Here is a 12,929-nt window from a genome sequence, read left to right as displayed (position 1 = left end):
ACGCACAAGCCATGTAATTACTGTGGCGGCTCTATGTCAATGTAAGTTAGGTCAACTCAATTCATAGTGTAGATGTTGCCTGACTTACGGTGGGTCTTGTGTAGAGTGAAGGGCTTTATCTCGGAGAACTGGCGCAGACATGTCCCGCATACCAAGATATCATGCTCCAAGTTCCTACCGAGGCCCAGGCCTGCACATGAGAGGAGGCAAAGCTGAAGGACTCTTACATCTGGGCAGGGAAAGGGCTAGAGAGAGCCTGCTCTGGCAATAGCCATGTTACTTGGAGGAGACTACCAGACACGGATGGGTAACAGAGGCTTCCCTGACTCCACCCCATGGCTGGGAGGAGCCGCTAGTGGGTGCCTAAGCCGTACTGCCCTCCACTGTCCCAAGAGCCAACAGGACTGGAAAATAAAAGTCCCAGGCTTTTCCCCCTGTTCTGCAACTGACTTCTTTATGCAGGAAAAGTTACCAATACCAGTTACAGGTCCCCTCAGCCAGAAAATGTATTCTCGCTGGCTCCTTGGTCTCGCCTGTGCTCTCCAATGCTCTACCTGCAGCAAGAAGGAAGAAGCCACCTGACTGGAACACAGAGTCAGGATCCGAGCCCTGAGGTGGGGGAGGAACTGGGACAAGAAGCCCATGGGGAGTCCGGGATGACAAGGACAAGCTAGAGGAGCCAGGGCAGACAGGGTCAGGGCTTTTTGCGGATCAGCACAGAAGGGTCTGTGGCCCCCAGAATGTGGATTAAAACCCAGAACTCCTGAGTCTCAGCATTGCTGTACTGTCAGCTGAACGAAGCAGGGTTCCTAGGGAAAAGCTAACACATGATCATGTAATTAAAGACTGTGTAATAACCCACGTTACTCCTCACACAAGGAGGCTGAACTGAGTTTGCACAGGCAACCTGAATTCTGGCACATCCAAATTTTTAAGTGTTTGACTCTGCAACCTTAACGTTCTCTTAACATAGGGTTGTTTTCCCGGGGGGAGGGGGGGGATATTAAATGTATTCTGTTTACAGTAACAGTGCTCTTTCAGCAACAGAATATCACTGCATGGAAGAGAGGACCTCACGGATGAATATTACTCGGGGTGCTAGCTCATTGCAATACTGGCATTCCATACCTCAAGTGTACAGAACTCAGCCAGGCAACTGCCTCTGCTGCTGGGCTGGGTATTGGGATGTGCCGCAACTTACCACCCTGCTGAGCCTGCTTGGACATCACCAATTACCCTTCTTCAGCCAAACCATGGTGCTGCTGCTCACCAAAGCCTACAGTGTAAAAAGCACAAAATGAGGCCCAACTTTAAAGGCATATATCAGCATAGGAGACAGTTTGATAAACAGGACTCATGGAGGTAAACAACAGCACCAGCAAAGTACAGGGTAGACACTGTGCATGTGTCCCCCACATAGCTGGACTACTACACTGCAATTCTCTTCCTGGGTCCCCACCCACAGCTATACTAAGTGCACCTCAGGTCTGATCTACAGCAAACCTCCATCAAAAAAATGGATCCCCCCCTTCCACTGCCATTCAAGTCTGTAGAAAAATAAATAATTCACATTTCCTTTTTAAAAAGTCAACTTTGCATCAAGTAAGGCTAAGACCACAATAAAGAAAGTCACACTCATGCTTCAAGGGGGCAGACGGTTGCCCACAGGTGCTGGGAAGCAATTCCACCCAACGTACACAATTGCACAGCTAGCCAGTATGGGTTCCTTTCATCCTTCCCTTGAAGTTTACAAGAAGTGGAAGATTGGACAAATGACCAGGGAAAAGTATAAAAATATTGCTTGGGCATGCAGGAGTGAAATCTGGAAGGCCAAATCACACCTGGAGTTGCAGCTAGCAAGAGATGTTAAGAGTAACAAGAAGGGTTTCTTCAGGTATGTTAGCAACAAGAAGAAAGTCATGGAAAGCGTGGGCCCCTTACTTAATGAGGGAGGCAACCTAGTGACAGAGGATGTGGAAAAAGCTAATGTACTCAATGCTTTTTTTGCCTCAGTCTTCACGAAGAAGGTCAGCTCCCAGACTACTGCACTGGGCAGCACAGCATGGGGAGGAAGTGACCAGCCCTCTGTGGAGAAAGAAGTGGTTCGGGACTATTTAGAAAAGCTGGACGAGCACAAGTCCATGGGGCCGGATGTGCTGCATCCAAGAGTGCTAAAGGAGTTCGCTGATGTGATTGGCCATTATCTTTGAAAACTCATGGTGATTGGGTGAAGTCCCGGACTGACTGGAAAAAGGCTAATGTAGTGCCCATCTTTAAAAAAGGGAAGAAGGAGGATCCTGGGAACTACAGGCCAGTCAGCCTCACCTCAGTCCCTGGAAAAATCATGGAGCAGGTCCTCAAGGAATCAATTCTGAAGCACTTAGAGGAGAGGAAAGTGATCAGGAACAGTTAGCAGGGATTCACCAAGGGCAAGTCATGCCCGACTAACCTAATTGCCTTCTATGATGAGATAACTGGCTCTGTGGATGAGGGGAAAGTGGTGGACATGTTGTTCCTTGACTTTAGCAAAGCTTTTGACATGGTCTCCCACAGTATTCTTGCCAGCAAGTTCAAAAAGTATGGGCTGGATGAATGGACTATAAGGCGGATAGAAAATTGGCTAGATTGTCGGGCTCAACGGGTAGTGATCAATGGCTCCATGTCTAGTTGGCAGCCGGTATCAAGTGGAGTGCCCCAAGGGTCGGTCCGGGGCCGGTTTTGTTCAATATCTTCATAAATGATTTGGAGGAGGGTGTGGACTGCACTTTCCTCAAGTTTGCAGATGACACTAAACTGGGAGGAGAGGTAGATACGCTGGAGGATAGGGATAAGATACAGAGGGCCCTAGACAAATTAGAGGATTGGGCCAAAAGAAATCTGATGAGGTTCAACAAGGACAAGTGTAGAGTCCTGCACTTAGGATGGAAGAATCCCATGCACCGCTACAGACTAGGGACCGAATGGCTCGGCAGCAGTTCTGCAGAAAAGGACCTACGGGTTACAGTGGACAAGAAGCTGGATATGAGTCAACAGTGTGCCCTTGTTGCCAAGAAGGCCAATGGCATTTTGGGATGTATAAGTAGGGGCATTGCCAGCAGATCGAGGGACGTGATCGTCCCCCTCTATTCGACATTGGTGAGGCCTCATCTGGAGTACCGTGTCCAGTTTTGGGCCCCACACTACAAGAGGGATGTGGAAAAATTGGAAAGAGTGCAGCGGAGGGCAACAAAAATGATGAGGGGACTGGAACACATGACTTATGAGGAGAGACTGAGGGAACTGGGATTGTTTAGTCTGCGGAAGAGAAGAATGAGGGGGGATTTGATAGCTGCTTTCAACTACCTGAAAGGGGGTTCCAAAGAGGATGGTTCTAGACTGTTCTCAGTGGTAGCTGATGACAGGACAAGGACTAATGGTCTCAAGTTGCAGTGGGGGTGGTTTAGGTTGGATATTAGGAAAAAAATTTTCACTAGGAGGGTGGTGAAACACTGGAATGCGTTACCTAGGGAGGTGGTGGAATCTCCTTCCTTAGAAGTTTTTAAGGTCAGGCTTGACAAAGCCCTGGCTGGGATGATTTAGTTGGGGATTGGTCCTGCTTTGAGCAGGGGGTTGGACTAGATGACCTCCTGAGGTCCCTACCAACCCTGATATTCTATGATTCTAAGCATCATGCAACAGCCAATGCTGGAGGCAGAGGTCTGATCCAGTACAGCAACAACTTTGGATCTGTACAGTACTCATGTTCATAGCCCCCAGAGCACCTTGATAAAAGTCAAACTAAACTGCTGGAAAGGCAAGCTGGGCCATTACTCAGTGGATCCAGGAACTGCTGCAAAGTATGTACCGATGGATCTTTCGTTTTGTACAGTGCTAAGATACTTTGGTGATGGGTATTTTAGTACACCCTGACCCAACAGGCTTCTTCTCCTGCCCACACACAAACACACACAGAAATAAAAGCAGCTTCAACCTGGCCTGGAGAACTGTCAAAACTAGGGGAGAGCACTCGGGTTTATAACAGCAAAGGCCCTGTCTTGTTGAGATTATAGTCCGGGATGGACAGAAGTTCCACCCACACTGATCTCAAGTGCTGACTGGAGATACGACTAGACTTCCTAAGAGACTGGCAGCTGTCCTAACCTATCAACAGTAAAACCCTGCAGATTGCTAGTGCAGGTATCTCCATCTGCAGCCAATGCAGACTGTGGGATTTGCATTTTTAGAGTTATCATGGCAATGTCCACACACAGAAAGAAGGGTCACAGCCACAGAGTTTTTCAAGAATGAAAAAAACCTCTTCTGACCACCACTGGGACACATCTACATTCAGCTCCTGGAGAAAAGTGATCACCCATGTCCACTCCTAGCTATGATCGCATTCAACTAAATTGCTCAGAGCAAATCCAACAAGGGAAAAGGCAGTCACCAACCAGGTAGATCCTCCAGGCATGAGACAAATGCTGTGTAGAAATGTGACAAGCTCAGTAGTTTTCATACTCACTAGCTGTTTACCGGAAGCCTCTTTTCCAAGAGCACCAGCCTGGGCTGTCTCTGAACAGGATTCTCTGCTGACACCTTGTGGTACTAGGCTTTGTACTGTGCTTGGGAGTCTAGCCTGGAACGCCCAATTCTCCTAAACTTTCTTTTTATGTTGTAGGACTAGGGATCAGCCTCTTTGGGTTAAAGAAAGGGACTCGACTTTTCAGCTGGAGAGCTCAAAACAATTGACAAAGGTGGAGTCACATCTCCATTTTTACACAGGGAAACTGAGGCACGAAGAGGCAAAATTACTTGCCTAATATCACATGGAAAGTCAGTAACAGAGACAGGAAGAAATCCCAGACACCTGACTCTCTACTGTCCTGCATCTTTAAAAACTGCGGAGAAAAATCAGGCCCCAGCGATATTAGTAGTCATATAGTACAGATATGTGGTTTTCAGAGCAGGTAATTCTGGTAGCATCCCGACAAAGTGTGGCCCAGATTCAAGAAGCACTGAAATGAACAACCTACTTAAGTGCCACTGAAGTCAGGGAGACTTTTCGGGGGGGGCACAGTGAAGCAGAACAGCCTCCCCCCCGCACAGTACAGCACAAGCCGGGATGTGTAACAAGGCTGAGTTACCAGGACCGGGGACCCATCAACTCTGCAGTGGCTAATGTTTGGTTACACACAGACAGGGCGGCAGATCTCAGCAGCCCCCAAATGCAGGCAAGGGCCGTACTGGGCTCATAACGCCCTGCTTTGAGATAACAGTTCCCGCTACCCCAGCGCTTGCCGCTTGGCTGGGGGTGGAGGGGCGCCCGTCAAGCCCTGACTCGCTGCCCAGGCTCTCCGCTGTTTTCCTAGAGCCCCAGCAGCTCCTGGAGTCCTGCGGCTGGGGGAGCCGCTCAGGCTGTGCTGAAAAAAGAGAAAGGGATGTCTCCAGTCAGTCTGGTGATTGGGGGTGAAAGGGGGGCAAGGGAGAGTGGAGACGAAAGGGAAGGTGACCGGGCTCGGGGCGGGGCGGGAGGCGAGAAAAGGGGGGGCGGGCCCGGGGCGGGCCCGGGGGCGAGTAAAGGGGGCGGGGGCGGGGCTGGGGGCGAGAAAAGGGGGGGCGGGCCCGGGGCGGGGCTGGGGGCGAGTAAGGGGGGGGCGGGCCCGGGGGCGAGTAAAGGGGGCGGGGGCGGGGCGCGAGAAAAGGGGGGGCGGACCCGGGGGCGAGTAAAGGGGGGGGCGGGCCCGGGGGCGAGAAAAGGGGGTGACCGGGCCCGGGGCGGGGCGGGAGGCGAGAAAAGGGGGGGCGGGCCCGGGGCTGAGTAAAGGGGGGGGCGGGCCCCCCATGTTGTCTCGTCGGTGGCCCAGGCCCCGCCGCTCCCCCAGGGCAGCCCGCAGCCCCCTACCCCCTGCGCGCCGGCCCCCGGGCTCGAGCACGTCCGGCGCACCCAGAGCTACTTCCGGGTCATGGCCGAGCCAGGACAGGAAGACGCCACGCAGCGCATGCGCTGTGGCCTGCGCTGGAGAGCGCCCGTCGCGAGCCGCGCCGCGCGCGAAAGGCGCACGTGGCCGGGCAGGCGCCCCCTGCTGCGGCGGGGTCCGCAGCGCCGAGCTGCGGGTGTCGCCTCTGCCCCCTGCCGGGCGCAGGGGGCCGCGAGCCCAAGGAAGCGTCGCTTCGCTGCCTGCCCGGCGCCTCTGAAGCTGGTCCCCGGGGGCAGCCCCTGGCCGGGCAGCCAGGGCCCGCGGCAGAGGAGCCGAGCCGAGCCGGGGTGCGCTGCCTCGTAATGTAATCCGTCCTGGAGGGAGACGATCAGTTCCCCACTGCAAAGACTTCAGGCACAGGGAATTTCAGCGGGAGAAAGGTGCCTGGCCGCCCTGGGGGGCAGGAGGAGCCCTGTGCCCCCCAGGCTGGGCCTCGGCTTGTGGCACCTTAGAGACGAACCGGTTTAGTGGAGCGCAGGCTTTGGTGCCTGCAGCCGCGGGAGGGAGCTGGAGCTCGCGGAAGCTCCCGCTCCCATCAAGTGGTTCCTCTCTAAGATGCCACAAGGCCCCCCTGTTCTTTTTGCGGATACGGACGAACGCGGCCGCTCCTCTGAAACCTGACTGAAGGCTAAGCACCAGACGTTCGTTCGTGGGCCCCCATGTGGTCGTGGTGTGCCCCTTCCACGTGTGGTCCCAGCATGACAGCACGCTTGATGCCACGGTAAACGTATTGCCGGGATGAGACTGAAAACATTTATTCAAAAACAAAATAAGATATTTGAAGCCACACTGATGTTGGGGACACTAGGGCATGGCCACTAGGTAACTCGAGGGGATGGAAGACCACGAGTGTCGAAGCCCCCTCGCACTAGGCCCAAGTGTCCCTGCCCCCCCCCCCCCCCGCCTGGAGGCACTCGCAGCAGTTATGCTGAGAATCTGCAGCAATATGTTGCAGAGTCAGACTGCCTGAAACTAAACAAGGCCAAACAGGGCAGATATGGAAGAAAAATGCTGAATAAAGCAGCTTTATGTATAGGTTAACAAATGATACAAAAAACAAGGGAACTAGCTGGGAACTGGATTGGCTGGCAAGATGGATACTTAGGGCAGCTTGCTATTGGATAAGTATGCTGAAGAAAGGATGTATAAAAGCCTGTGTAACTTCCTGCTCTGTATGCAGGATTTGAGATCTTATTCTCCCTGTACCTTTTTGCAGCTGCAAATAAACTTTTCTGCTTCTCCACCCCGTTGTGATTATTGGGTGAAACACACCGGGTAGCGAACCAACCCCTGCTGTTGTTTGGCCTCTCAGCACTGGGTGCTGGCAACACTGAGACCTTCACTCAGCCCATAGAGAACAAACTAGGCTAACATCAAAGTACCCAGAACACCACTGAATTTGGTTTGTGTGTAAGGGGGCTTGTTTGTTAGTTTTGTCTTTTTTCTTTAAACACTCGGTCTGCTTGGGGTCCTGAACACAAGTGCTTAATTAACACACTTATGAGCCATATTAAGCCTGGATGTAGCAGGCAGTGATGTCACACCTGCATCTCCCCACCACCACCTCCTCCCCCACAAACAATTTCACACCTGGGCTCTTCCCCCACCCACACCTATTGTCCCCATCCCACACAACTAAGCCCCTTACAAAGGCTCTCCTCAATCTCCCTGCTACTGCCTACCCTCCCACACACTTTCATAGAATCATAGAATATCAGGGTTGGAAGGGACCTCAGGAGGTCATCTAGTCCAAGCCCCTGCTCAAAAGCAGGACCCATCCCCAATTAAATCATCCCAGCCAGGGCTTTGTCAAGCCTGACCTTAAAAACCTCTAAGGAAGGAGATTCCACCACCTCCCTAGGTAACGCATTCCAGTGTTTCACCACCCTCCTAGTGAAAAAGTTTTTCCTAATATCCAACCTAAACCTCCCCCACTGCAACTTGAGACCATTACTCCTTGTCCTGTCCTCTTCTACCACTGAGAATAGTCTAGAACCATCCTCTCTGGAACCACCTCTCAGGTAGTTGAAAGCAGCTATCAAATCCCCCCTCATTCTTCTCTTCCACAGACTAAACAATCCCAGTTCCCTCAGCCTCTCCTCATAAGTCATGTGTTCCAGACCCCTCATCATTTTTGTTGCCCTTCGCTGGACTCTTTCCAATTTATCCACATCCTTCTTGTAGTGTGGGGCCCAAAACTGGACACAGTACTCCAGATGAGGCCTCACCAAAGTCGAATAGAAGGGAATGATCACGTCCCTCAATACATCCCAAAATGCCATTGGCCTTCTTGGCAACAAGGGCACACTGCGGACTCATATCCAGCTTCTCGTCCACTGTCACCCCTAGGTCCTTTTCCGCAGAACTGCTGCCTAGCCATTCGGTCCCTAGTCTGTAGCAGTGCATTGGATTTTTCAGTCCTAAGTGCAGGACCCTGCACTTATCCTTATTGAACCTCATCAGATTTCTTTTGGCCCAATCCTCCAATTTGTCTAGGTCCTTCTGTATCCTATCCCTCCCCTCCCCTCATCCCCCTGGTCCGGTGGTCTATAGCAGATTCCCACCACTACATCACTCTTGTTGCACACACTTCTAAACTTAATCCAGAGACACTCAGGTTTTTCTACAGTTTCGTACCGGAGCTCTGAGCAGTCATACTGCTCCCTTACATACAGGGCTACTCCCCCACCTTTTCTGCCCTGCCTGTCCTTCCTGAACAGCTTATATCCATCCATGACAGTACTCCAGTCATGTGAGTTATCCCACCAAGTCTCTGTTATTCCAATCACGTCATAATTCCTTGACATCACCAGGACCTCCAGTTCTCCCTGCTTGTTTCCAAGGCTTTGTGCATTCGTATATAAGCACTTGAGATAACCTGCTGATCGCCCCTCATTGCCAGTATGAGGCAGGAGCCCTCCCCTCACAGACATTCCTGCCTGTGCTTCCTCCCGGTATCCCGCTTTCCCACTTACCTCAGGGCTTTGGTCTCCTTCCCCCGGTGAACCTAGTTTAAAGCCCTCCTCACTAGGTTAGCCAGCCTGCTTGCAAAGATGCTCTTCCCTCTCTTCGTAAGGTGGAGCCCGTCTCTGCCTAGCACTCCTCCTTCATGGAACACCATCCCATGGTCAAAGAATCCAAAGCCTTCTCTCCGACACCACCTGCGTAGCCATTCGTTGACTTCCACAATTCGACAGTCCCTACCCAGGCCTTTTCCTTCCCCGGGGAGGATGGACGAGAACACCACTTGCGCCTCAAACTCCTTTATCCTTCTTCCCAGAGCCACGTAGTCCACAGTGATCCACTCAAGGTCATTTTTGGCAGTATCATGGGTGCCCACGTGGAGAAGCAGGAAGGGGTAGCGATCCGAGGGCTTGATGAGTCTTGGCAGTCTCTCCGTCACATCGCGAGTCTTAGCCCCCGGCAAGCAGCAGACTTCTTGGTTTTCCCGGTCAGGGCGGCAGATAGATGACTCAGTCCCCCGGAGTAGAGAGTCCCCGACCACCACCACCCGCCTCCTTCTCTTGGGAGGGTGGTCGTGGAACCCCCCATCTCAGGACAGCACATCTCATGCCTTCCAACCAGCGGAGTCTCCTTCTGCTTTCTCCCCCCAGACATATCATCTGGTCCACTCTCCGCAATGGTACCTGTGGAGAGAACATGAAAGCGGTTAGTTACCTGTGTCCGCGTTGCTGGAACCCGGACATTCCCCCTTCTTCTTCTGGAGGTCACATGTTGCCAAGCTTCTTCACTGGCCTCTTGGCTCCATTGTGCAACCTGCTCTAAATCTTTAGAGCTTTGTGCCCGTAGAAGCATATCCTGAGTTTTGTCCAGAAAATCCTCCGTTTCTCGTATGCAACGCAGGGTCGTTATCTGTTGCTCCAGATCTTCAATCTTCTCTTCCAACATGGAGACCAGCTTGCACTTTGTACAGACAAAGTCGCTTCTGTCCTGTGGAAGAAAGACAAACATGGCACATCCAGTGCAGGTCACAACAGCTGAACCCCCCCTTCCATATCACCTTCCTACTATGAGCTTCCTCAGAGAAGTTGGCAAGATGTAAGCCTCACTGGGCTCACTCTCGGCGAACTCCCAGACAAACTCCTGCTGTGTGCTGCTCTGCTGTCCCCCGCTGCTCAGCTGGTTCGCTGACGCTCAGCTGGTTCGCGAAGCTCTGGCTATTTTTAAACAGGGCTGTCACCCCTGGGCTTTCACCCCAGGGCTGTCACCTCCCTCTCCTCTGCTAGCTGCCCCCCAACACACACACACTGAGCCAACCCCCATCTTCAACCCAGACTCTCCCTCCCCACCCTCCCTCTGCCCGTCATACCAACCCCCACCTTAAACACCCTTCTTCTCCTACACCCCCCACACGGAGTCACTGCCAGCTCCCCCATCGCACCCTGACTTGCCCCACAACTGCCCCTTTCCTGCAAAACTGGGCTGTGCCCCCTCCCCTCCCCAGAGTGCAAGGGGGCAGTTCCTGGGCATTCCCACTGGCAGGGGGCACGGAAGCCAGCACTGACAAGTCCCACTGTCACCACCCCGCCCTGCTCCCAGGGACCACAGACCACCACCCCCACCTGAAGTGCAGGGTTGAGACAATGCCCAGGAGCCCCCAGGCATCACATTTGCTGGGGGGCTGCCCCCAGCTCCCCACCGCCCAGAGCTGCCCAGAGGGGGGGCAAGTGGGGCGATTTGCCCTGGGCCCCACAGGGGCCCCCACGAGTGTTTTCAGTGGCACTTCGGCAGCAGGGGGTCCTTCCGCTCCATGTTTTCGGCGAAGTGCCCCGAAGACCCTGAGCGGAAGGACCCCCTCTGCCAAAGACCCCAGGCCCCCTGAATCCTCTGGGCGGTCCTGCCACCGCCCCAGGAGAGTAGGGGAGACTCAGGGGTGGTGGGAGCCAGGAGCTCCAAGGGGGAAGTGAGCGCAGCAGGATTAGCACCAGGAACCCTCTCACTGCACCAGGCCATTTCCTTGGTTGGGGTTTCTTTTTGGTCTGCTCTGACAATTTAAGCTGGGGTGGCTGGTAGCATGGCGCGGGGCATTCTGGGACTAGTAGTGCAGCTGGCAGCCCAGGGCCCCAGTGAAACACAGCGGCGTGCAAACTACAACTCCCAGCACACCCTGCAACACCCAGTTCCTTTTGCACCTGCGTACTGCACTCCCCAGGCTGCTGAGTGTTTCAGCTGGCGCTGGGAAGTTGCTGACTTCACATTGCTGGGCTGTGGCCCACGCCGGATTAACCCTTTGTGGACCCCTTCGAAGTGTGGGCCTGGCGCCCCCGGAGCCATTGTAAACCCTGTACTGACTGCACTGAGCTGGGGCGGGGGGGATTATACCGTCTACAATTATTAACCAACTGAATAGGAAACTAGGAAACTATCATTTAAAAGGTAGATTGATCCTTTTGTTTCATGTGATTAACAGAATTTTATTAGGCCAAGAAATCACAGTTCAGAAAAAACATTGAAAAAATCTCCCCTGACTCCTTGGTATTGAAATGTCTTCGCTCAGAGTCTCATTGTCCATTTGCTCTTTGAAGACTGAGTTAAGATTGGAACTTCACTCCTGTCTGGAAACGAGTTTCACCTTAACTTAGTTAAGAGGATTGTCTTTGTCAGGGGACTTGATCTTGTCCAACTTCCTCCCCCCAGGAGGCCCTTGGAAAGACCCTCCAGAGGGGGTGTTTCACACACTCCCTCCGGCCCCAGGGAGACGAACCGCCCGCCATGTACCCGTTCTAGCCGAGCCTGATTTTCCCAGAATGGCATTACGAGCAACGGCACAGGGAGTTTGGCCACTTCTAGCTAGAGACACCTGGGAAGATGTTGGAAGACGGGAAGCATTTGGTAATACCAGTACAATGCACAGCAAGGAAACCCTGCTTCAGCCCCCATAGGCATCCTCTGTAGATACTGTGGAGAGAAGCTGACTGACCATGGTTTAGGAATAAGTGTTAGATCAGTTCTGGGACGCTCTCTGCTCTCACTGACTGTGCTCAGAACGTGCTCTCAAGCAGACAGTGGCACCCGCAGCCGGTGGGGCACACTTCCTGGGTGCGAAACCACTCCATCATGTGACTGGTGTGTCCTCCATGCCCACAAGTCAGACAGAAATTGGAGGAGCCTCGCACTGCCACGTGGCAGATGGCACACTGGAAAGTGAAGCCCTTGCAGATGGCGCATTGGGTGCCCCGCACCTCGCTGCGGCAGTGAGTGCAGTACACCCCGAACTCTGGCAGTGGAGGAGAGGGAAAAGAAACAGAGAGAAAAACAGTTACTGCTGGCCCCTGTAGTCCTAGAGACTGCAGTTCTTTACTGGTCCCCGGGCAGGTGCAGCAGAGTCTCCCTCATCTTCCACCAGCCCTGCTGATCTGCCTCAGACCTGACCTGGGGAGCCTGCCTCCCTGAGTAAGAGCAGAGTTCTTCTCACAAGCCTGTTACATTCTTTTGCTGCTCTGCTGAGGCTACCCAGTTAGGCGGAGACACCACAGCATGAGACCCATTAAAACAAGCCATCTGAACAGCGTCAGGAGAAGGGAACTGCTTTTAGCCATGACTAACCTGGGCTGGACTGAGGTGCTGTGGAGGTGAAATCCTCAGCTGCCCTCTTCTCTCTCTACATTTCTGAAGAATTTTGTCTTTAGCATCCATCTCCTCCGTGAGAAACAAACAGGCACAAGCCAATCCCAGCATGTCAGGGGGAGCAAAGACGACCTCTGGTGTGAGGCTGCCATTTTCCTGGAGAAGAGCAGCCATGATCCAGGCTGCTCGGCTCTTCCAGCCCAATGACAAGGTGACGGGGCAAAGCGAGCTTCCTCACAGCTGCTGCTAATGCTGCTTTCCTGTCTGACATTACGCCCACCCAGAAGTGCAGTGTGCCTTCCTCTTGCTAAGCCTGCTGGAGAACTGCAATGGGCAGCCACAGGGTTTGGGGGAGTGTCTTGCCCACCCGTTTTTAGGCTGGGT

General features: G+C 53.2%; 2 protein-coding genes across 11 annotated transcripts in view; both read right to left on the bottom strand.

The window, feature by feature from the left end:
* LOC311528991 (uncharacterized protein) overlaps positions 1 to 10,231 on the bottom strand; it is a 35,256-nt gene extending 25,025 nt beyond the window's left edge. For 2 of the 9 annotated variants that reach the window (XR_014713750.1, XR_014713751.1), the window contains exons 1-2: positions 473 to 3,448; positions 89 to 190 (exon numbers count right to left, since the gene is read on the bottom strand). The gene's annotated coding sequence lies outside the window, so the exon portion shown is untranslated. Of the gene's footprint in view, positions 1 to 88; positions 3,449 to 4,501; positions 5,501 to 8,932 lie in introns of those variants that run through there. The other 7 variants (XR_014713745.1, XR_014713746.1, XR_014713747.1 and 4 more) reach the window with 7 other exon arrangements.
* Positions 10,232 to 10,337: 106 nt separating this feature from the next.
* The window catches only part of WDR59 (WD repeat domain 59), a 92,147-nt gene continuing 89,555 nt past the window's right edge, over positions 10,338 to 12,929 (bottom strand). The window contains exon 27 of one of the 2 annotated variants that reach the window (XM_084644280.1): positions 10,338 to 12,195. In XM_084644280.1, coding sequence (XP_084500406.1) covers positions 11,960 to 12,195 — 236 coding nt within the window. In that variant the 3' untranslated portion in view covers positions 10,338 to 11,959. The remainder of the gene's footprint in view (positions 12,196 to 12,929) is intronic. The other variant, XM_084644279.1, reaches the window with a different exon arrangement.

Source organism: Lepidochelys olivacea (genome assembly GCF_965140295.1).
Source record: "Lepidochelys olivacea isolate rLepOli2 genome assembly, chromosome: 12".
Classification (NCBI taxonomy): domain Eukaryota; kingdom Metazoa; phylum Chordata; order Testudines; family Cheloniidae; genus Lepidochelys; species Lepidochelys olivacea.
This window is presented reverse-complemented; position numbering and strand designations above follow the sequence as displayed.